A 25,115-nucleotide genomic window follows, 5' to 3' on the forward strand; every position below is an offset into this window, starting at 1 on the left:
TTGATTAAGTCGGCCAGAATATACAACAATGGTATATAATAAGAACACTTTTAATGAACTAATCTCTCACTGTCTGGTTTGAGGGTTATATGGTATCAAGCGAAAATGTACTATCTTCTTTGGAGTGGGGGGGGGGGGGGGTGCAGTAGCAGTGTTGTCATAGTTGAACACTTACCATTTTAACGATTTATTTCACTTTGATTTGCAGTCCCACTTTAAAGACTCCAAAGCTCCACAGGATGAGGCTCCCATCCACAGAATTCGTATTACACTTACCAGCAGGAATGTTAAAAGTCTGGAAAAGGGTAATGGTTATTTACAAATTTTAAATGTGAATGCCAGAATGCAGCCAGATCTACATTGGATTTTCGTTCAATAGGTTTCATCATTTCCATCTTCATTATAGCCCTTTGTACTAAGAGACAAACCTTTAAAAAAAACTGTGATAACAAATCTATTTGCAAAATAGATTTGATGAAAGGGTTTGTTGTAACAAATTAAAGACTTTAAAAAAAAAAAATGTTACATTCGGGTGTGAATTCTATTGAATGTTCACTGGTTTGACTACACGCTCCTTAGATCCACCTTTGGGACCTCTGTCTCGGACAGATATCCAGCAACTTTACCGGTTGTTTATCGAAGGTGCATGAGTCATAGGCGTGTGACATTAATACACCTCAGTCTTGCCATGAAATTTTTCAAACACCCTAGGATTAAATTCCTACTGTGTGGTTTGAAAAATCTGGTAAACTGGGACACATTATCTTTTCGCTTGTAAATGTAAATATTTCATACTTGTCTTTTCTGGGCTCTAAGTTAGAAAAAAAGTTCTGTTCATTATCCTAGCGTTAATCACTATTAATTTTATGTCTAAGAATTGAGAAAGACCTTGTTATCTTGTCATTTCATGGTACTTCATATGAAATATTTCTTCTTCCTGCAGTGTGTGCTGATCTTATCAAGGGAGCCAAGGAGAAGTCCCTGAAGGTGAAGGGACCAGTGCGCATGCCCACCAAGGTTCTGCGCATCACCACCAGGAAGACGCCCTGTGGAGAGGGTTCCAAGACCTGGGATAGATTCCAGATGCGAATCCACAAGCGCCTCATTGATCTGCACAGTCCCTCCGAGATTGTCAAGCAGATTGTATCCTTTTGTTCTCTATACATTGCATGCATTTAATCTCTTTGCATGTTGGGGATTATTAGAATCAGTTACCGGGTATTATGAAGCTCAAATGTGAACAATAAATTTGCCATTTAATGGCGTTATCTCATTGTTAAAACCTATGGCCATTGTCACAAATGCATATTTCCCATGAGCCAACTCATTGCGAAGTCCTAGTTTCCGTAAATATTATTCTCAATCCACCAATAAAACTACAAACATTTTAGTTTGGGGATTCAATTGCTAATCAACTTCATAAGCATTTACATGATTGGTGAGATCTTTCTTGAAATTGTGAAGGAACTTATCTAAATAAGACAAAAAGTTTTCATGATCAGTTTCTCCCCCCGAGTTTGTAAGCATATGAGATTTTGTTTAGTTATTTAGTAAGAGTTACCTCCCGTTAAATACAGTAGATGAAATTGTTGTCACCCTGGTTGAAGTTGTCTCCCGTTGATAAGACTTGGTGATATTTCCTTGACGGTCGTTCAGACATCCATCAGTATCGAACCCGGAGTGGAGGTCGAGGTCACCATCGCTGATGCATAGATATGTGTGACCAAGAAAAAAACCAATAAAAAGAGAATAAAACATGCGCTTGTTATGGGTTTTGAATCATTGATTCAGTGCTAAAATTATCAACTCCGAGATTAATGAAGTATTAATGAATATAGACGGTTCTGGAATCAATTTTCAGAGAAAGATATGACATGCAGTTAAAGAGAAATGCCGACAATTGAAAGGTGTGCAAGGATTGGGTGTGCGTCAAAGTCGGGAGAAAGTTTGGTTAATATAAACACGCAATTGTTGAAGTAAACTTCGGTATCACTTTCGATGGAACTGGAATTTTCAATCGATAGTGACAAGTGTTTTAATTACCAAGAGGTTTACTTTTCATTGCCAATTTTATCCCATATAAAATTATACCGATTGTTTGGAGAGTCAATACAAAGCGAAGCAACTAAATCTCTGTTTTGGGAACTAATAGGCCGGGACAAAGCCAGTAGCCCTCCCCATCGCGGCGGATTGTGCGACACTATAGTGACACAAAAGTAATATTTACCGGGGCAAGTGTGAATTGTCACAATTTACCTTTTCGCGTCTGACCTTTTAATTGAAATGACTTAATCTGCTTCATAATCTAGTTTGTCAATCTGACCGCGGGCGGTATTGTCATCGGGTTACGATATAATAGTAATTTGTTACATGTTGTCAATTGTAATTAACAGCGGCTTTTAGGACTAAGTATTGCGTCTTCCGCCAAATGGACCGACATCGCTTACCGCGCTGGCCAAAGTTGATGGATGGTTTTGGTCGTGTCCGTTCAAGTATATTTTTCTTGTATGATATGTTCAGTATGTGGGGGGAGAAAGCGTAATAAAATCCGCACTGGTCGACAGTTTTTTTTTCTTTCTCCTTAGTGGTCCTTTGTCATGGTAATCTGGGACGGACAATACCCGTGGGTTTCGTTCTCACGAAAGAACCGTTACAAGTTTTTCCCACTGGGGTCCCTGACATTCCCGCGGGTCACCGCCGATAATCGCCTCCTTTTCTGACTGATTCCGTTGTATTCGCGCAAGGAGGATGCCCAAGTCTTCATAAAAACGAAGCTAATTGAGTGGCTGTGTTAAACCACCGACAAAACATGTTTCTTCTGCCCCTCTTTTTTTTCTATCCAGCTTTTTTCCCACATTGACGATAATCTCGAGTGTCCTATTAAGCTTCTGAAATATACACCCATTTTGTCGAAAGAGCAAAAAGTCTCGGATGACATATTTCCATTCAGAGAAGGTTTCTAATGAAAAGTTAATTATCATAATCATTTTCGCAAATCGACTTTCGCTCTGTATGTGAATGGTCCGCAACAAACGCTGGCTAAGAATTAGGAGGAGATGAATTTGATAGTTTTTGTCTGGTGATCGAGTCCTTAAAAGCTGAACACGAAATTGGACTCCCAAATCTGAGTGTGTTTGACGTAGGATAATGACTTCAAATCAAGAAATAAATAGAGGAGTTTCAATCAAATGCACCTCTGTTACGGCCGAAGATAGAAATTACACAGGAGATAAACTGATAAATGGAAGAGATACCAAAAATGGCCCAATTTTATTTCCCTTTTAAAACAAATTGGGCTTTTTAATTTCATATTGAAAAACGATAGATTTGTACAAACTTTTATATGAATTTTAAATGTCAACGGATGGAAAATGGATTTAATCTTGAAGATATTGAATGCTACTTTAGTTTTCAAAAGACTCAAGATTGGTATGGATGAAAGTATTGATGGGTGCGGAAATTGTATGCATGCGATGATGCAGAGGAAATTATATTTGTAAATATCGGCTGTAAATAGATGTAGTTGTTATCTACGGGGTGTTTATTTTGGAATAATCCCTGTTCTAATTTATTATCGTATGGATTAGTGTTCTCTTAATCAGGAATCTGCTGAAAAAGTACTACACACACGTGACAGGGTTTTATCCTCTTAAACCTCTAAAAATTCCAAAATATATTTAGCATATTTTAGCAAAATAGAAAATCTCACTTCCAGATAAATCATTTCTGATACGGACTTGTAAGTACATATATTGAATGATTCACTTTGTATACTTGTACAATTTGTAAAATTATTACTTTCTCAGACCCTATGCCAAAAAGTTAAGTTTTGTGTGGTCATTTTATTTTCGGTCATCTCTCTACCTCAATGACTAACGTGAGAAAGGAAAAATAATTGGCACGTTGGTGGAATAGAGAATTAGATATCGGTTTATAATAACAATGACTTTCTGATTTCGCATTTCAACCATATACAATGTAGCAAAGTGCTTACTTCACGTAAGGAGCTGGAACGTTGAGTAATACGACTTTGAAAAGTTGATCCCTATTAATTTTCTTTGTGTGTGTGTGTAAAGCGATCTCTTCCCCCTCAGGGATAAGGATGGCGGATTTTCTGTGATTCAGAGGGGATCTTGGGGCCAGGACACGCGCTAAATCACGCGCGAGCGGACCGGACTTGCGTGTACTTATACGCTATTATTAACATATTTCCGCTGTCTTCTGGCCATGTCTGGCTGGAGTTGATTTACAACTGTAAATTGCATCAAACAGTAAGTATACACATACAAATATATCACGTGCAACTCTGCATGCATGCGCTCTGCCAGGTGTCTTATAAGTGGTTTTCTTACATTTTTTTATTTGATTTCAAAATTTTAAACATACGTCATGCATATAGAAATATGTTTGCAAACAACATTCTGTTTTATTGCCTCTATGTTGCACAGTTTGTAACAGGTCTTGAACAATATCAAATATGTTTTAATTAAAGTACTTTCACTTTGTATCGGGGGGGGGGGGTATAGTAAACCATTCCATTTTTTTCCGATAGGATAATATGAATTATACATAAATTTAAAAGTATTTATACAAATGTACTTGTAATATTAGTTGTTAATTAATATATAAAGTATTGTACGCGATTTTCTATAATCCTCTGCGTTCTGGCAGCACGCGCTGTAAACTGCATGTTTGGCGTATTCATTCCCCCATGTTTGTGATGAGACTTCTCTTGGTGTCATAGCATATGAAAGAAAAAGCTGGCGTAACAGTGTGTCATAGTTGTTCACATTGGATAAAGGTATATAACGACAGGTAAAAGAATTTCATAAGTGTTGCCAATCAATCAAATCAATGAGGTCGTATTGACAGGTAAGCAGGTGATCAAAAAGACTGGGCATGCTCAAATCACGGTCCGCCATACAGCAAAGCAAGGCTAGATGGATATGATATTATACAAAGCTTGGATTAGCTTGTTAAGTTGTTATAGAGGAATGCAACAACCCCCCCCCCCCCCAACCACCACCAAAACAAAAAAACTTTTAAATTATTATCACTACTAAATATTTCTTATAAACTATTTAGGAATAGATAAAGTCAATCTATTGTGATAAATAGTTTAAACTTCATTACAACACCCCCACCCCCCCACCCCCCCCCCCCACCCCCCCAAAAAAAAATCCTCGAATTACTTCCAAATATTTCTTCTAGACTATTAAGGAAGAAGATAGTTGCGTTGTCTTCCACATCGAACAGGAAATAAGAAAAGATATTTTCCCTAATTTTTTCCTTCCCTTGAATAATTAACATTGGTTTCTTATGCAGGTTAAAAGATTTTCTAAAAATAAGTCAATTTGATAGGTTACTGTAAATAATACCGCTCGAAATTATTCATTGACAAGGATGGTGAAATTCTCCCTTTTTGTGAAACTGAATTTTTCAACTGAAACAATGATTAACACAAAGAAAATTAATCATGAAATGTGCTTAATAATAGCTTAATTACCGAAGACCAGAGGCTATAGATATCAATTATGTCATCAACAAGATAAAGAGACACGAAAATTATAACTGTGACAGGCTAAAAATACTCAGGTAAACAAAGAAAATAAGGCTTACATAATCGTAAGTTTATTATGAATTTATAACAGAAAAAAAAGATACAAGAGACATTTTCTTTATGTTGTCATCCTTCGAAAATAGTCGGGTCTATTTTTACACCTGTGTAATATCTTGTATCTATATGCATGATAATGTAGAATAGGCGTGTACGTATTTAACGTTCGGTGGCGAAAATTTCCTTATATGGAAAATATGTCTGGGTACGGAATCTCACGAAGTAGGCTATTGTAAACACAATGACAACACAACGGCAAAAAATCAATATCTTCTGCAGAATTTTTCATCTAACGAAATCATATACTTAAGTTGTATCTTATATCAGGCTGCATTTGATGCAAAAACTCGTAATTGCAATTGCACAGATAAATTTTACCTGGAAAAGGGGGCGTTTCCAGACACAGGTGAGGTACTAATTTTAGATATCATTACCTCTTCTCGCATGACAGCGCTCAAGTGGACTATAGTAAACCTGGCTGACCTGTTTCGCAAATCCGATTGTTATTTTGGAAATGAAAGTCAAATGGGACGGATGTGTGTGAACAGCACATTGTGTTAGTACTTCGTTTAGTAGTATATACTCGAGTATTCATAAGTCACGCTATAGGAATGGACTTAAAACTTCTATGATACAGACAGGTAAGAAAAATAATACACTTTATTGGGTCTATATCTCTTTTAAAAGCCGAACAACACCTCAGCAAGGTAAATGATTCATGCCATAACGGTTAATATAGAGCTCTTTGTCGGGCACGAGATCTCTGTGAATTTCTCACTGTGTTACAAATCTGTACTACACAGTCAATGCCCCACGGACCCCTGTCAGGGGGTGTTTTTTTTTCTTCCTCTCTCTATATGTTGTATACGTGTTGCTTTTTTTTAATCTCAGTTGAACTGAGGGAGATTTGAGATAACTCCATCAAAGTTCAAATCTCACCAAGGCGCTGCAATTTGAAGAGCTGAGTAGTGGCAAGTCTGAAACATATGTGGGTATTGATAGGAGTTCTGATCTCTTTTTTTCAGTGGTGATTTGATTGTGAACTGTCGCAGCTGCCGCCGATTCGGTCTGTCAGTTGGATTTTTTCCTCGCATATATAAATCCAGAAGTAGATTTTTGACAACGATTTAAACCGTGTGAAAATATTACAGTGTGCCAACTAGCTTGGACTTCAGAGTTGGAATTTCCCAAACAAAAATTCCAATTTTGTTCCGGTGTGTCCAGAGAATGAAAATAAGGTAGCGGGGTGGAAGCAGACGACAAAAAAGGAGACGTCGCCAATGTCGGTGGATATACTACCCCCGAAGTTTTCTCAGATTCCCACAGCTTTCACCTACCCCCATCTACAGCAAATGAAGGAGGCACGAGCCCCCTCCCCGTTCGTCGTACACGGGAGGGTCAAAATTGACGATGCCAACACCAAAGTCAACATCAACAACTTTGATCCCAACTACATTGTGTACGACCCAACGTCAGACACAACCTACATCAGGGGCCGACTGCTCGGGAAGGTGAGTCGATTGATATTCCCCTGAATTATATTGATTTGGAGAACCGTGTGTTGACTGTTGTTGAGTATATCCTTTACATTAACAACTGATCTCGAGACACCAGACAATCTGTAAATATATATATATATATATAGAGAGAGAGAGAGAGAGAGAGAAAGAGAGAGAGAGATGGGGATAAAAAATAAGTTTATTTCAGTCTGGGATTTTCAAGTCAAGCAAATCTAGACACTGCTCTTTAAAATAATTGATTCGCTATGTAAATGCTTTAGAAAGCAATAGACATAAAAACGTTTTTTAAAACTACAACAACCAACAAAAATGTTCAATTTTTAATGAGGACACACGGTAAAACGGCAACCAAGTTTTACAACCTTGTATCAAACCTTGTGCAAGACAAAGATTACGTCTTATCAGAATTAGGGAGCGAGTTGGGTCGAACTTTCGCCCTTCTGGGAACAGACACTCTACGGTTTTTTTCCCTATCTCTGGGATCTGAAAGCCTTGCACCGACATGTATATCAATTATATTAAACTTTCCTGCTAAACTAAAATAAAAAAAAAAGACAATAAAAATCTAAACTGTTTTTGTATCAAAGTTTGATAACACTTAAATACTGTGTACCGAAGTAAACTATGTATCTGAATGAAAAAGAAAGAATCCCCATATTTCACAGCTTATCTCGAATCTTTTTTTTCCAAGACAAAATATTGATATCACACGTGCATCTCTGCATAGACAGTTTTGTTTAAATCCATTTTTCACTTCTAGGGGCGCCCTCATAACGATAAATGCACCGGATATAAGACCTCAAAAAAGTGGTTTCTTCAAAATTTGTTTAACCCTGTTGATAAGGCCTTGTCAAAACTAGATCATCGATTTAAACGCATAGTCAAGAGCAAAAGTTGGGTTTGTTGGTTTTTTTTTTTTAACCATGCAATGTCAGCAAGAAAGTTTAGAAAGACCCAGGGCCCACTAATGTGATTATGATAATACTAATTGAAATAATGGAGAAATACGCATCATCTGACAAAGAATTCGGTATAAACTTAGCTCGTGGCAAAAATGTATATTAAAAACTTTTTTTTTATTACAAAGGGATAAAGAAGCCAAAGAGTAAGTCAAGTGGGACAATGGACCGGCTCAAAATTCTTCTAGTATAACAAAGAAAAGAGAAAGAAAATATGAAGAATAAAGAAGTAATAAGTAAATTCCATTGTTAAGTCGCTTTAAATATTGTCCACTTGTTGCTCTAGGGAGAGATCAAGCTTACACTGAGAGAAGAAATCGCTTCAATACTTAACACGCGTTTTCCTTTGTCTTTTTGACACTTCTGAATTTTAATATTTATCTAAGAACTTAGGATGGAGCGTAATTTCATTTTTATTTTTTCTCTTTTCTATGCCTCTCTTTCTTTTGTGAACTAAGAATCGATTTATATTCCTACCAAATCTGACGAATTTGTCACCTTAGCTTGTTTTTGTTCTCATAACAAATTACACAGACTCGCCACCATGGCCTTAAGATACCTTACAAAACCGTCGGTGTCCTAAGGGGCTGTGTTGTGAATATCTATATACAAGAAGCCTTGGGGATGTACTAACTTACATGTTTATAAATCTACTTTGGATAGAGCTATTAGCCCAAAATAAAACCCCATAGAGATGTAACAAGTTAAAAGGAGATGGATTTCATCGAAATCTTCAGCAATTTGTTGAAAGTTTACACGGGTTCATTTAGGAGTCGAGAAGTTCTTTGATATTGCAATTAAACACTAAGTTTTTACTGAGTCTAGAGAGCAGTCGCGGATATAAAAATACCTTTAAGCGGTGCCATAAAATATAGACAAAACTCATTTTCGACTTTCACCCTATCATCCTTGGTCCGCGAAGAGAGTTTTTTTTTCAAGCAATTAACCTGAAATGACGAAGATAAATAATTTCTACAACATTATCTGTATGAATTACCACTGATTGGAATCGAAACTCGTAAAACGTACAACCAGAAAAAAAATATTGAATGTTCCGACAGAGAAGTCGATTTGGGTGTTGAAAGAAAACTTCATTTGCTAAAAGCTTACAACCATTAAACTGAAATCAAAACCAACATGAAAACGTATCGAATTATTAATTTGATATTTTGGCTGCTTGATGTGGCATGCAATGGAAAAGAAGGGGTTGAGTCAGCGGACCTATTCAGGTGCCAGTTGACCCCGATCCCCTAATACAGTCATTGGTTCTTTCATTCATAAAGCCATCAAAGACAAATTATTGGTTAGCATTTACGTACACTTCCGTGGTTTTTATTGTCCCTGAATAAGTGACATCAGATATCCAATGTATATTTACATAGGTAATATGATTAATTATTTTTTTTGCTATAAAGTCATTTTTAAAATACCGCATGGAAATAAAGGGATCCCAAATATCTCTAATGGCACAACTATAGAGAAATGGGCATGAAAAACTCTTGTAATTGAAATGCCAAAAACCGCAGGAAGACGCATCTTGAAAAGAAAAATTGTCACAAGACACGACCAGTTTTCTTCCGACATTTGCCTGATTTTTTGAGGTACCGAGGCCCTTCAAACATACTGCATAATAAATATACAAATGTTTTATGTCTCCTAGGAACGCGGGGTCGTGAGAATGTTTTTTAAAATATAAATCTAAATGAAACTCAGCTGCTTATAATTTATACACTTACGAAATCAAAGCAGGGTGCTCAAGGACGTGTTGTCATAGCGAAGGAGAAAAGCAGCCGTGCTTTGTAAACTTGAATTTGTTTTACAAATTTCGAACACCCCCTCTCTCTTTTTCCCTTGAAAGTAGGACGCCCGTACCGTATGCCTAGAAGTTGTTTCGTTTTCAGTTTTTAATCGTATTTTATAAGATATATTCATCTGGAATTTTACAACAATTCGCAGCCAGAGGACAAAGTTTTCTTCCTAACGAACAAACAGTGTGTACCTTACACATACTGGGACAAGACAAGCATGAAGGAGATTTGGTTCATTCATAAAATGACAGATACTATACACTCCCCGTATGAAGCGATACGTGACGCGCCAAGATTATGCTTATGCACAGAGCTTAAAGGAAATTCATAAATAAAAACAACTTCAAAGAACAGATACCTTATATTTTAAATTATTGAAACGCATTAATGGATAAAAACCAATGGCTTTATATATTCCTTTGAATCTTGATTTACTATTCCTCGCCCATAATTTGGGGGGGATATTGATGAAGTGGGGTTTAACACCCACGGAAAATGGACTCGTGTGATTAAATCTATGTGGTAGACAAGTTTGTTTGAAATTTGAGTCATACACATTCTTGGCATATCTTCATAATAGACCACAGTCGATATATACATACATGTATAATATAGACATTAATCCAAAGTCTAAACCCCTACCTGGCCATGGGAAAAAAACAGATCACCGCGATCAAACAGAAATACTCGCGTTTTAAATGTAAACCTCTTAACCAGTGAAAGAGAAAAGCTTATGTACCTAGAACGTTTTTAAAAGTTTGTTTACGCAGAAATAGAATAAAAGCGAAAAAATTGATTTTTTAGGTGATGCTTTTGCTCGTATTTGTTGCAATTATGTGCGTTTTGTTTTCAAGCCTTTTTTGGGGGTCTTTATTTCCTTTGATGGTGCGAATTTCATCAGTGCTATAAATAGTATCGATTGCTTTGCTACCTGGGGAGAAAAGGCCTTGACAATAATGTCACCTCAACATTCCTGCATAAGTAATGGAAAAAAAAACAACGATTTTACCTATCACTGACTTTTTGACCTTCTTTGTTTTCGCGAAAGAGAAGAGAGAGAGAGAGAGAGAGAGAGAGAGAGAGAGAAGGGGGGGGGCTTATTCAGTTTCAGATACGGCTTACTCAGAAGCCCCCTGAGATTTTGCAAAATTTTGATCCTATCTTCTATGATGAGTTATCCGTGTATCACGACGTTGGCTTATCTGGTTTTATATATCAAATATATAAACATGTACCACTGATCTAGGAGTTCTTCCCAAAATATTAGCTTTATGGTATTTATATGATAAACCCAAACTCTCCGTATCTCTTGACGTTCAGCTCCATCTTTATGATCCGTGAAACGTACGCTTGCAGCAGCATGTTCGCAGTCCCGGGAAATGTTTCGAATAAAAAAAATTCTAAACCGATGACTTATCGAAAAAAAAACCCTTAATGAATGCTCCCAGACCTTTTAATTAGAGTGCTGACAAAATCAGCTGACTTTGACAAAAGTATGGACTAATCATCGGTGTGTTCCATCTGAGCATTGTCGAGCATGCATGCATCCCCAGGGATTTGTTTATTGCTTACGGGTGGCCCATCCGACTTCGGTATCCTTATTGTATTTTGGAATATCTTTAAGAATGTCACGCGAACATAATCAACTGGAAAAACAAAGGGAAACCGAGGAACAGAAACAATTTACATGGTCTTTTAAGTTCATTAAGAACGGACTGGCAAGATTGACTCTCCGATATAAGTGCATTCCATGCTTTCGTGGCATTTTTCGTCATTTTTTTTCTTCCTATGATTAAGCCGAACAGTCATCTTTTCCCTCTTGAAAACAATACTATACATACATGTATAAAAAGAGCCTTCGTCAGATATTTTCATGCGATTCAGGAAACGATATATATAAGTAAAATAAAAAAATCTGTAATGAATATCAAGATAAAGACCGTTTCGAATTTCCTTCACTTAATCATTTTACATATCGGTGCACACATAACTCGGGAGCAAATTAAGGAGGTTGTTGGGACAACAATAGGTAGCCTTTGTTTTCTTCTTGTCTGAATGTTTTGTGACAGAGGTATATTTTTTTTTATATCCAGCATGCAACACTATGAACATTTGAGTAGGGACACCTGCAAGTTTTGACGAGGACCAGGGTCTTGCTATTGAATGACAAGAATGTTTTGATGAATCGTACATCTGTTGTCTGTGATTGATTTTTTTGGGAGGGCTGAGATTTTTGTAGGAATTTTAACAATCAATGGCAAAATTGTCTCAGTCTTGAATTAAAAAAAAAAGACACCCAAAACGGATCTGTTATTTGTAGATGCTGATAAAAAAATTGAGGAATGCGTAAGATTTTAAATGATTTCCGCGACGACATTGCTAAAGGGTAGATAGTTTTGTCACTTGATAGTGCTTTTTTCCTTTAATTGTTTTCCAGCATCTTACTATCAATCAGAGCATATAATTTGATTAATTTATCTGATACAGTATATCACATCTGAGAGAGAGAGAGAGAGAGAGAGAGAGAGAGAGAGAGAGAGAGAGAGAGAGAGAGAGAGAGAGAGAGATGCAAGCTAGACGACAATTATAAAGTATTGTTGCTTTATTGTCTTTACAGGGTGGTTTTGCAAAATGCTACGAACTTCTGGATTTGAATACCAATAAAGTGTATATGCAAGCTAGACAACAGTTATTTAGTATTGTTGCTTTATTGTCTTTACAGGGTGGTTTTGCAAAATGCTACGAACTTCTGGATTTGAATACCAATAAAGTGTACGCTGGAAAGATCATTTCAAAGCAGCGACTCACTAAACCTCATCAGAGACAAAAGGTATGCATCTTGACTTTAATGTCCAGCCCTATTCAGCACAACCCAGAATACATGCAGTCTAGCACATGCTTTTGAATCTTGAATATTTTCTGATAACGTACTATAAAATTTATTCATATCAATTGCATACCATGCAAAACCATTGAAAACAAATTTGAATTTTACTGTGTTGAAAGTGCACAGATTTTTTATTATCGTTCGAAAATGACCTAAATACACTTGCAGTAAATCTGCAGATAAACGGGCCGCGATTATTTTTTTTTTGGGGGGGGGAGGGGTGTATATTAATTCCAGTTACCAAGATGATCGGCAGCTTTTCCTCCCTATCTCAATTGACTTATCCAGAAGATGCAATATTTCATATTTCCATCTGTCGTAGTAATCGGGAAAGTTCATTTCCTGGAGAAATTTACGAGGGAGGGTAACAGAAGAAACGTAATGATTTTATCAGTCCTATCTAGCTAGGAGTGGAATAGCGCAATACATATGTCCAAGGCCATGGTGCTTTGATAAGATTTCTTTCCTAAAAAAATGCATTTAATGCCACAAAAAAAGGGGGGGGGGGAGAAGAAATCAAAGAGTAATGATTCATAAAATAAAAATATAAAAATCTGACGGTTCGAAGAGGTTTTTTGGCTCATTGGTGAATGAGTAGGTTATTGGTTTCGGCTCTTGAAGGAACCTGCAATTGTAAAATTGGATAAAGGAATGAAAAGAGAACAAAAGAAAGACTTCGTTTTTATAGCTTATTTTGCAGACATGAAATGCTAAAACGTAATGCTTCACGGGAAAATAAAAAGAATTCTAAAAGTTCTTGGGATTTTTTTTTTATTTTATGAATGAAACAACTCTAGCTGGTTTCACCTCTTGAGGAAATCTGTGTAATTGTAAAATTGAATAAAAGAATTAAAAGCGAGGCGTAATTCAAATGTAACACGGGGACCATTATTGAGTAGCATGTTTTTAAGACGAAAGCAAAAACACCCCCTCCAAATGAATGCTGAATTAGCTACTTCAGACATGCTCAGAAATGTTGGGTAACTGTGTTAATCAAATAAAATGAATGAAATAGAAAGGGTACTCTCGGGAACACAGTGGACTGAAGAGCCGGAGATTTCATTGAAATCCCAAAACCAACTTGAATGAATCGGACAAACAAAGCCCGAATCCTTTGAAAATATTGATTGAAAGTTTTAAAATGAGTCACCCTGATTCGCCCGGAAGTCCAACCCACCCCGAAAAAGTGATTAGGGTCTTCTCTTGTGTTGTGTGTACCCGTATTCTCATTTTATCGGCCTGCCGTTCGTGAAGACTTCTTTTTCTTTTTCTTCTCTTAACGATGATATTTGTACAGGGGGAAAACCATTATCAATCCTCCTTGGAGCGCGAGGTGCCCGCTATTGAGCAAACAGCGGGGTGTCTACCACCTCGGGTCACCCCGATAATTCATCAGTTTAAAAGTAACAGACGACAACTTGATTTCTGGGGCTACTACCCCGGTCGATGTCAACAAACAAAAAACTGTCAAACGTAAACACTGCAGGAAAAACTGTTACAAGTGATTCTTCTACCCCTATATAGACACATATAAAGGGTTTTTTTTACTTCTTCTTAAACATTTTGGTTCCTCGCCAAAGTTTTGCAGATGATTTGCAAGGCACCATAAAAATCTTCAACAAAAAGACAATGGGAGAGGATGGTTTTAAATTTACAATTCATTCACAATAAAGTAATGCGAGTTTGTTTTGACTACACTAACCCCCCTTCCTCATGTTTTATTGATATACACATGCATGTCCAGTGGTCATTTATTTACATTTTGACTTTTATCAGGTTGATTTTATGGCTACTTTTATACCTGTTCTGTACAAGTCGCACACGAACGTTAGACCCAATACTCTGAATAATTAATGGCTGTTAGACATAATACAGTCACACAGGGTTTCTTTGATGCCCATCAAATGTAGTCTTTTTTTTCCCATGCAATTGTTGGTAACATGCCTTTCGGTAGATACACGAGATAGAGGGTTAGACCTAATATTGCTTACATTGCTATCGATCGACCCCCCCCCCCATCCCATTTTTGTATACTAATTACATATAAAAGGATTTGCAAATAAAAGTGTAATACAAGCCGCCTTAAAACTTACTAATCTGGTAATCACTTTAAATACTATTATTTAATTCATCTCTCTTATGGACTTTTTGAGACATTATTGATTGACCATGTATAATGCAACAAAAAAAATCTTTAACCCACTTGGAATGTATACGAGTAGGCCGGCTATGTTTACAGAATATCGCGTCTTTTATGGACCCTGTCCACGCATGTTCTACATGGAAATGTTATTTAGTCTGCTGTAAGACACATATCATTATTCAATAATAACCGCATAAAACGGTAATAACGATTTGTATCTGTAATGATGACCGCTCTACATTGTACAGAAAACTACCATTACAGACCCCAAATCTCTACTCCCTTGGTCCCCATTAAGGTAGAATAACCTACTTCTGAGCTATGGGAAATTAATTTTTTTTTTCATCTCGGTCGGTAAAATCCGTGTTTATTAGCTGTTTTAAGCTATCTTTTATTGCTAGGCGCGTTCATTAACATAACGTTTCGACAAAATTTTGCTGACCATTAGTACAGAAAATTGGAGGTTTTAAAGAGAATTTTACTGCCCCTGAAGTTAAACAAAATCCATCAATTTACTTCTTCTCTTAACGGTTGCTCTCGAATTTCTTTATTGTGGTCCAATCAATTTTGATCTTTATACTTAGCAGGTCGGTAGTAATGGCAGGCTCTCGGGGTTTTTTTTGTCCCGAAGTCATTTAATATGGACCTGTGTACCCGGAAAGTCAGTATTGTAGGTCTTTAAAACAAAATTTGTCGAACAAAAAACACCTTAGAGTTGATTTACGCCGTTTATCCGTTCTCTGTTGAACTTCGGTGTTATGTCGTCTGCAATGAAGTATTACAATGGCGAAGAATAAAAAAAAAAAGAACAAATAAAGCTCTACCTCCCCGACGAATCACCATGTTTACAATAGGCAAAAAAAACACCTCATAAGCAATAGTGATTTTGACAGATGAAGAACAAGATATTCAGTTCTACTTAAAATAGAACCCATTGGAACAAAACACGTTTCTACCTTAAGATTATGGCGACTTGCAAAACGTGTATGCTAAATTTACTTTGTCTCATTACTTTGTCCTCGAGAAGCAAATTAACAAAGAGACCTTTCATTTGTATAATTACAACTTTGCTTCGAATTCTATAAGAGGGTTTTTGTGTGCAAAACATTGTAACACAAAGTGCCTCTAGAAGGGGGGTCATGGGGAAGATGGTATGATTGAACTTTTTTATTCTTTGTCTTGCAGATTGCCAGAGAAGTCGATTTGCAGAGGGACCTGTCGAATGATCACGTTGTGGGCTTTCACAGTTACTTTGAGGACGAAGACAATGTGTACATTGTGTTGGAGAATTGCAGTAGAAAGGTATAGAATGCAACATCATCACGTCCCACCCTGTCATTAGTGGAACCCTCTTCTATCCTGTCATTAGCCGTGTCCCTTTTTTCTGCTTCAGCAATATTAAATAAAAATGTCTGTGTTCTCAGGGCCCCTACACAAACAACGTCCTCTTCATCCCATAAGAACACACTTTAATAAATAACTACAATATTATCATCTATAAAATGATAAACACTTTTTTTTAAGTTAGAAACGTTGTTCGGAAGTGGGATAAAGATGGCAATAAACTCGCTGTGCTCAGCAAACAATAGCTCCCCTCTCTATCCTAATTACATGCCCTTCATATTTCAACAAAGACCTTCAAAATTTATATTACTCTCTTTTCTATAATCCTTGTCGTTGTAAAGGCGTACCGAAGATTATAATCGGCATTGTTAATAATATACGCAGACGATATATATTCATTGTACCGAGAAATAATTGTATATTAAGAAAGGGACCCATCTATCTCTTGTAAGGTTTATTTCATACGCGGTATATATTTAATACGAAGTATAATAAAAAATACGAACAAAAAAAAAATCTCCTCAGAGTTCAGTAGTTATGGGAAGTTCACAGTTTGTTATTTTTTTCATCTTGTTGCGCATTCTGGAATAAAGATTTAAAAATGCAGTCAGTTGTTCAATATCACATATTGTCTCAACATAACAGTCAATGCTTTGTGCAGAGCTTACAGATAAAGGTTTAAATATCTCTCTCTGAAAAGCTGTGCCCGGATTGTCATCGTTTGTAATATGTTCTGTGTGTGGTGAAACACTTGTGAAGTATTAAAGATTACTGATCTTGGTGCAACAAATACCCCGCAATGTTTAATTTGCTGATAGTCCTGCATATTTAAGATACCAGTCTTATTTTTTAATATCGAGCATAGGATATCTGGAATTGCAAACTCATGGTGGTTCTTTTGAAATGTTGTTAATGGCAAATGAACATCAATTCTGAATTTTTTAGAGGTCTGCAAGCTCCCTGATCCCTAATTAATCTGCCTTAAAAATTGAACAAAAATTATATTCTTAGCCATGATCTATTATAACATGTACCTAGTAAAGAAAAAAATTCTAAAATATTCACTAAAAACTTTAATATTTACCTATAGCTTTATGCAGAACTCTTTTTATTGGGGAGATTAATGTAGTCTAAAAATGGCCTCGACCACCCATCCCTCTTAATGTTGACTTGATAAAGGAGGGGTGATCTTGGATGTATACTTAATTTGTAGTCATGATATTTTATGTTCAACACAAAACCCAAATAAGTCAGTTTCTTTGACGATGAATAATTATTATTTTGCAGTCACTGGTTCACATGTTGAAGCAGAGAAAAACTCTAGCGGAACCGGAAGTCCGTTACTACCTGAATCAGCTGGTGGAGGGAGTCAAGTATATCCACAGCAAAAACATCATTCACCGTGATCTGAAACTGGGCAACATGCTGCTGAATGAAAAGATGCAACTCAAAATCGCAGATTTTGGATTAGCCACAAAAATGACATACGAAGGCGAAAAGAAAATGTAGGTTTTTTGTTCTCCTGAATGCACTTCTGAAATCTGTTTGATAGGGTATCTGATAACTGGTGAGTAACACTAAAAAAATAAATCTAGTAACACAAGATATTGTTTTATTCTTGAAGGACTGTTTGTGGAACTCCTAATTACATTGCCCCAGAGGTTCTGCAGAAACGCGGTCACAGTTACGAAGCAGATGTTTGGGCAATTGGATGTGTTGCGTAAGTAGAAACACTTCAAATCACGATTTCTTTCAATGATCGTATCATAAAACTTAAAAATCGTGCTGTATTTGAAAACATAATGATGAAAATGTTTTTTTGTGTTTGTCTCCTCAGATATGCCTTGCTAGTCGGACGACCTCCTTTTGAAACCTCGACCCTAAAAGAAACTTACGTCAGAATTGCGAACAACAATTATACCCTCCCGCAAACCATGTCAGTTCCCGCGCAGAACTTTATCCGCCAGTGCCTGAATCACGAGCCCGAACTTAGACCAAGTCTTAACGAGCTCGCTAACCACGAATTCTTCAGCTCTGGTCTCCTGCCTAGGACTCTTCCGTCCTCTTGCTGTACCACCGTGCCAAAATTCCCTGTGTACACCAAGTTTAACAGGTTAATATGCTAATTTCATTTTTTTTTTTTAAATTCAGGAACATTAACGAAACATCAAAGTTGGCATTATTGAGCAAAGGCTTTTATATCAAACCATTAATGATTTATATATTGAACATCATTTTTCTGTAATCGTGACATAAATTTATAAAAATGTTGGTGAATTTAAATGTAAATGTCATTATTCCCTGCGTCTGCATTTTTCCTCTCCTGGCGGTTTAAAAATTTAGAAAAAAAAATAATGGTGGGCAAGCGATCAAGAACGTTAATAAGATAAAAATGTTTCTTTGTACAGGAAGATTGCAGAAATGCTCTGCAGAACAAGAGAGAGCAATAATTAAAGCATTTAAAAGTATGCAGACAATTTTAACAAGCGCTGACATTACATTTATTTGAAGGCATGTTTATACACATGGTTCATCCGATTAGGAAGATTAGAAACAGATAAGTTAAGCATATTTACACGTTTGCCCTCTACCCCACAAACATTTTTGTTCCCAGGACTATCATTCTTGTCATTTGCTGCAAACGTACTTTCAAATTTGTCGCGTAGTCTTTAACATGATATATTAGACATGGTATCCGGTATCCCTCTAGCCCTGACTCTGTGGTTACACCCCAGTGACTTTTGTCATAGTTTAAGGATGACGTTTACTCAGAATGAAAAAAAATTCCACTGATGATAATGAAAATTCAACTATTGTGTGTTATAGACCTTTTATTGTAGTGTTATTTTTCATTTTCAAAAAAGTAGGTCAATGACCTACTTTTTTAGTTAATGGCCATTGTATATTTTTGGAAAATTAAAGGAAAATCACTTAAAATTTTACACTATGATTGAGGTTTTCTTAATTGTGAAAATAATACAAATTGCTCAACACTTTTGAATATGAAATACAATTTATGAATGGCAGTGACACTAAATACATACAAAGCATTAAGTTTTCCTTCACAAATTTTATAAATATTCCAGTCCGAATTTCCTCTTTCACTTTTCAAATTCCTACCCGTTTTTGATCCAGTTTTACAAAAAATTGAATGATGATAATACAAAAACATTTATAGTATTAAACTACTTATATTGATCTTGTTCTGTTGGCATATAATTTATATGAGGTCAATGATCAAAATTTTGAGATATGGTGAATTTCTTGTTTTTTAGCATATTTCAATATTTTTTAAATTCATGCCATACGGTTATTTTAATGAATAAATGAGGTAAAACTACCAGAAAATATACAAAATTATATAGACTAAAATATAAAATCTTAAACTTTTAATATTAGAGTACTTCCAAAAAGGTTTTAGCAGAAAACAAAATCTGCAAAATTTAGTCCGAATTTCCTCTGTTTGGCTGAAAGTCTATTTTTGTTTGGGCATACTTCCATAATAAAGTAGAAATATCGAATGTTATGTCAATAATAATTCATTTCACAGATACTTTTTGTGTTTAGAACAAATTTTACTCATGACATTGAACTTTATAACAATCCGAATTCGAGAACTCAAACCCTGAGTAAACAACACCCTTAAGTAAGATAGGAAAAGTCATTGCAACGATCGAAAGCGTCAGAACTGCATACACGGATCTAGAAATTCCCCTCGGGTTTGGGGTGTGGTGTGGTTTGGTTGGGAGGGGGGGGGGGGTCAGAGGGGAAAATTTTGTTTGCCACATTGGGTCTATGGTCTAATATTTCGGATCTCTTGTTAATTTAATAAGTTTGAATTTTTCAAGAGCGATGGGTTTGGCACCAACTCCAACCCACTCTGATCTGTTCATGCTCTGACAGCACCTGAAAAAGCCTTTTGGTCAAACGGGTACATGGAAAATGTCGACGAGGTCGCGACAAATTAACCTCGATTGTTTTTCAAAGCACATGAATGAGAGAGTCAATATTTACCTGGCCAAGATAAAACTACATTGATGAACCTTGAACATAAAATATCAGATAATTTCTGCGGCTATAATTGTTCCGTCGCAGCTGTTACTTGATCGTAAAGAGCTTCTGAAAAGCTCTTATTTTTATTGGTACGAGATATTATCCCGTCTTTCGAGCTTCCATAAAACAAACGTGACCATTTGAGTGACCCGAAAAATGAAACACACATCTGTTGTTAAAGTGCAAACCTTTCCATGCGAAATCATGCCAACATTAAAGTCAATATATATTTGCATTTCATGGCCTCCAAATCATTAAAAATTTTACAGACGTTTTAAACTTCACGTCTATAAGTTGTAAATGATTGAGATTGCCGTTCGGGAAAAACGGCAAAAACTTAAGATTAATAACATAAAAACATACAATCAAAATTTGTATACCTAATATACTACAAGTATTCTTGCATAACGTCCACGAAGAGTTTAATTTGTTTGTCTTTTGGGTTTTTTAAGTATTCAATATCAACAATCTTGATTTTGCAGACCAAAGTCGTATGCTGTCCCAGACAAACCGGATGTTGTGGAACGTGTGACGTCACCACTCCGAAACATCGAAATCCAGACTGATCCCAGACATGAACGACAGACAACTGAGGTCAGATCATTAAATCGATCTGAATCCCAATACATCAATATCTATCACACCTATTAACTTATAATTATAATCAATTATGTTTAATCGTCATGTTTGCAATTTGCAAAATAATGAACTGTTTCAATCTCTCTTTTCAACAGCTAGCAGAGCGCATCGCTTCCCCTCCCCCCTTTCCCTCAGTCAAGTCCCCCATCACGGTGTCTCCGCCGACTTCTTTCCCGACCATGAAGTCTCCCGTCAGAGAAATGGTCGGTGAGAGAGGCAACCGTTCAGAATCACCCCCAAGTAGAGGTATGTCAATCATATTTATTTTTGATCATCAGTGAGTGTGTCGGATTTTCCCTTGTCTTTTTTTAATAAAAAAAAAAAACAACATATAATTTTTTCATTGCTTTTTTCTGTAGAATCATCTCCGAAACCTCGTTCGGCAGTCACACTGCTTGATGTTCTGAACACCTGCTTGGAACACATGCCCAAAGGTATAATGACCATCAACTACTTTACCGACCCGCACCCAGTTTATAAAACCCCCGATATCGAACAATGACGAGTACATTTACTATCATTTGTTTATACTTCAGATGTCCGTGAAAATCCCTCATCCATATCGGATTCCAATATCGTCTGGGTGACCAAATGGGTGGATTATTCCAACAAGTACGGTTTTGGATTCCAGCTCTCCAATGACGTCATAGGTGTTCTGTTTAACGATACTTCCAGAATCGTGATGTCACCAGATGGAAGGTAATTTCCTTATGGTTACTATTTGTGTATCATGTGGCTATAGCTACCGAGTTTACAAAATTTATTTCCGCAATGCCATTGTTTGTTTATTAGCTCTGTCATCAATGCATTCTGCGATAGATACCCTTTGTGTTTCTAATAACGAAATACCTGTGGTTTTGGGTTTCGGGGCCACTTGATGACCTGAACAAAATCTTCTTAAGTTCTAGTTAATACATTATTCAAATACTATTGTCAAAGTGTTATTCCAAATATTTATCAATTTATATATTGGGCGGAAATTTAAATGCAAATTCTTCCGGTAAATGGAGAAAGCAAGTGAATAAGGGAAACATTTCTAAATAAGAAAAATTCTACATTTTAAAAAAAAGTAATTGAAAGAGGCGTGAAGATGGAATGCCACAGGAAATGTTTTCGTTAAAAAAAAAAATTCATGGGAAAATGTTAAAGAATGAATCTCATTGACAATGAGCCAAAAGTTCTTTTTTATAACTGAACAAAACAACAATTTTGACTTTTAACAAATAAATAAAAGAATTAAAATGTCAGTTTCTTATGTTACGAAAATATAGCCAACACTGCCATATTTACAGTGTATATTTTTGCTTTTGACAGGGCCGTTCAGTATTTTGACGTCACAAACAAGTCGTCATCATACACCGTGGAGTGTGTCCCGGAGGAATTGGAGAAGAAAACCACCCTTCTTCTGTACTTTGCCCGCTACATGGACGAACACCTTATCCAGGTTAGCGCCATATTTATTTTTTTAGATTAAATCGTACTTATCAAAATCTGAAATGAACTTAGTGTACCATTTCAGGAACAAAACTTTAAAATGTACATATGATTATTCCATTTCTTTGACTTCTCAGGGAGGTCATGTTGAGCTTTCCAAAGACTCGGACGATTCCTGGTATGGGAACGTTTACCTGAAGAAGTGGTTCAGAACCTCCAAAGCCATTGTCCTCTATCTTAGTGATGGAACCCTGCAGGTACAGCAACGGTTTATATAGAATTACATTAAGTCACGTGACTTTGAATCAATAGTCACGTGGCATGCATAAAGTTTCAATTATTATGTACCTTTAAGATACTCACCTGCAATGTGTAATTTTGTATTTATTTTTTGATAATTACAGGTTAATTTCTTCGATGATCACACCAAAATCATAATGAGTTACATGAAGAATGATTATTATGTGACCTATATTGACCACGAGAGAACTGCCAACACCTATTGCATGATGCAAATCATCCAAGATGGCTGTCGCAAGGACATAGTGCAGCGAATGGTCTTCGCAAAAACGATGCTCAAAAACTTAGTGGATATCGAGGGAGCGGATATTTAAGACGACTTTCTGATATCAGCTGGATATATATTATTAATATATCAAAAGTGCCTCTGATATCAAAATATCACGTCCCGTTTGTCTTTCAAAGGAGAATTTATTGAAAATTTATCAGTCAAACCTTAATATAGGCATTATACAAGCCATGCAGTGTAGACAGTGTGCCTATACGTGTCTATTATTATAGACAATTTATAGTCTCTTTATAGTGCCTTGTTTGTACATTGAAAAGATCTCAGACAGATAACCGATTTTCTTACTGAATTGGTGCATAATAATTAATTAATATCTAATTAATTAGCCTAGATTAACAGTAGTTTTAAAAACGAATCTAACCTTCTATAGTATAGTATACAATTATTTAATGCTTGAGCAGTCAATAGACCAGAATATTTTTCCCGAGGTGCAGGGAACAGCTCAGTATGATCTATTGCCCGAGGCCAACGGCCGAGGGCAATAGATCATACTGAGCTGTTCCCTGCACCAAGGGAAAAAAATTCTGGTCTATTGACTGTTTAAGCATTAAATAATTGTTTTATTACCTAATTGCTTTTTTAGTTTTTCGGGTTTACAATATGCTTATTGCAGATGGTTTTCGTGCCATTATGCAATATACTAAGATTTTTTTTTTTATCTTTTACCTGCACCAAACCCGTTGCATGCATTACAACATCTCAATTTAATATTAGTTTACACAAAAAGGAGGAGTCTTCAACCCATTAGATTTTAGATAGCTTTTTACCTTATATGAGGCTTTATTTGATACTCAATTTTGATAACATTAAATTTAGTTTCACCAAGTACTGAAAATAGCGTCTATGTAAAGGAATATACATTCCCTGAGAAAGGATGTAACATTATAACATACACGCGTTCTGATATACGTTGCCGGTCCAATAGATCACAGTCTATTGACCGGCGGTCCAATAGATCACAGTCTATTGACCGGCAGTCCAATAGATCGCAGTCTATTGACCGGCAGTTCAAAATAGACACAAATATTTAATTTGTAATAAAACAACAAATTCCCTTTGATTAGGTAATAAAGAAATCTATTGTACAGTGGTTTGATTTTGCTCTGAGGGGGGGTTTAGAGATTACTATTGCAATACATAAGAGGACGTTTTTGTCTCAAACTCTTGATATAACCGTCCCCTTACTACATGCGTTATCAACAACATGCAAGGTGCTATACTTGTAAGCTGCATGGGGGAAAATACACGTTACGGACCACGCACTATTGGGAAAAAGGTGTGGCCACGTACATGTATCTTGATATGCAATAGAGATTTGGAAAATGTTGGAAGAAGCATTCCTGCCAAACGTGTGTAAACTAGTTCTGTCTGCATTTGTGTTTTAAACCGATCAGGAAGAATTTCAATTGCATCTGATTTTTTGTATTTTGCATTTTGGGCGTTTAACGCCGGGGACAGACTAGATTGAAATTGGATTAGCATGTGATAATAAAACTCGCGGACCAATACATACATTGATCTCATATTGGAAGCTTGATTGGGAAAAAATGGGCATAGATAATGCCATTTATATTTTTTTCATTCTTTGAACACCTGTGATGATTTTTGTGTACATTGTTGATTTTTTTTTCTCTCGGTTAAACCTTGAACACGCTATGGGTATATTTGTGTGTTAAAGGGACATATTTGTCTTTCTTTCTTTCTCCCTCCTTCCATTGCTTTATGATTTAAACCGATCACGGATCCTGATTTTGTTTCGAGATAGTCCTGTTTGTGGTTTCGATGATGTCACATTTTTTTTCAGTTTAGACGTCTGTAGCAATATTCATTAAGCATATTAAAACTCTATGCAATTGCAGATATGTGCATTGTAGGTTTGTGACAAAATTAATAGATTACTGCTGTTTTATATGCTGAGATCTCATTTCTGTTAAAGAAACGAAAATCTTTCGTCTTTCGTTAAAAACAACTTAAGTTGTGTCTTTATTTTATTTTTATTTTTTGAACACATGTAATCTAATATTTATGCAATATGTTAAAGCCATGCAATATGCCTTTGGTATTCTCATCTTTTTTTTTTTTACCCACAATACATTATAACAGGAAATATCAATATTAGTAT

At 36.1% G+C, this 25,115-nt stretch overlaps 2 protein-coding genes and 1 non-coding gene across 4 annotated transcripts; all 3 read left to right on the forward strand.

The window, feature by feature from the left end:
- The first annotated feature begins 4 nt into the window (after nucleotides 1-4).
- Rps20 (ribosomal protein S20) lies at nucleotides 5-1,713 on the forward strand. The gene is given in 4 exon segments (NM_001305343.1): nucleotides 5-31; nucleotides 209-305; nucleotides 944-1,143; nucleotides 1,657-1,713. Coding segments are annotated over 4 exon segments (357 nt in total). The 5' UTR covers nucleotides 5-28.
- LOC117685009 (small nucleolar RNA SNORA53) lies at nucleotides 566-760 on the forward strand. Its single transcript, XR_004598749.1, has one exon. It is a non-coding gene; the product is annotated as a small nucleolar RNA SNORA53 (small nucleolar RNA).
- A 2,411-nt stretch (nucleotides 1,714-4,124) lies between the features above and the next one.
- Nucleotides 4,125-23,362, forward strand: LOC105340555 (serine/threonine-protein kinase PLK1). 2 transcript variants are annotated; one of them, XM_034456297.2, is made up of 14 exons: nucleotides 4,125-4,271; nucleotides 6,643-7,128; nucleotides 12,627-12,734; nucleotides 16,120-16,236; nucleotides 17,566-17,783; nucleotides 17,903-17,998; nucleotides 18,116-18,391; nucleotides 20,814-20,925; nucleotides 21,066-21,216; nucleotides 21,330-21,404; nucleotides 21,507-21,669; nucleotides 22,285-22,414; nucleotides 22,542-22,661; nucleotides 22,809-23,362. In XM_034456297.2, the coding sequence occupies exons 2-14, from the start codon at nucleotides 6,898-6,900 to the stop codon at nucleotides 23,016-23,018; spliced, it is 2,007 nt and encodes a 668-aa protein (XP_034312188.2). In that variant the 5' UTR covers nucleotides 4,125-4,271; nucleotides 6,643-6,897; the 3' UTR covers nucleotides 23,019-23,362. The 2 variants fall into 2 exon arrangements, with proteins under 2 accessions (XP_034312188.2, XP_011444987.3); XM_011446685.4 differs by lacking the exon at nucleotides 4,125-4,271 and adding an exon at nucleotides 6,080-6,258.
- The last annotated feature ends 1,753 nt before the right edge of the window (nucleotides 23,363-25,115 follow it).

This window comes from Magallana gigas, chromosome 7, assembly GCF_963853765.1.
Source record: "Magallana gigas chromosome 7, xbMagGiga1.1, whole genome shotgun sequence".
In the NCBI taxonomy this organism is placed as follows: domain Eukaryota; kingdom Metazoa; phylum Mollusca; class Bivalvia; order Ostreida; family Ostreidae; genus Magallana; species Magallana gigas.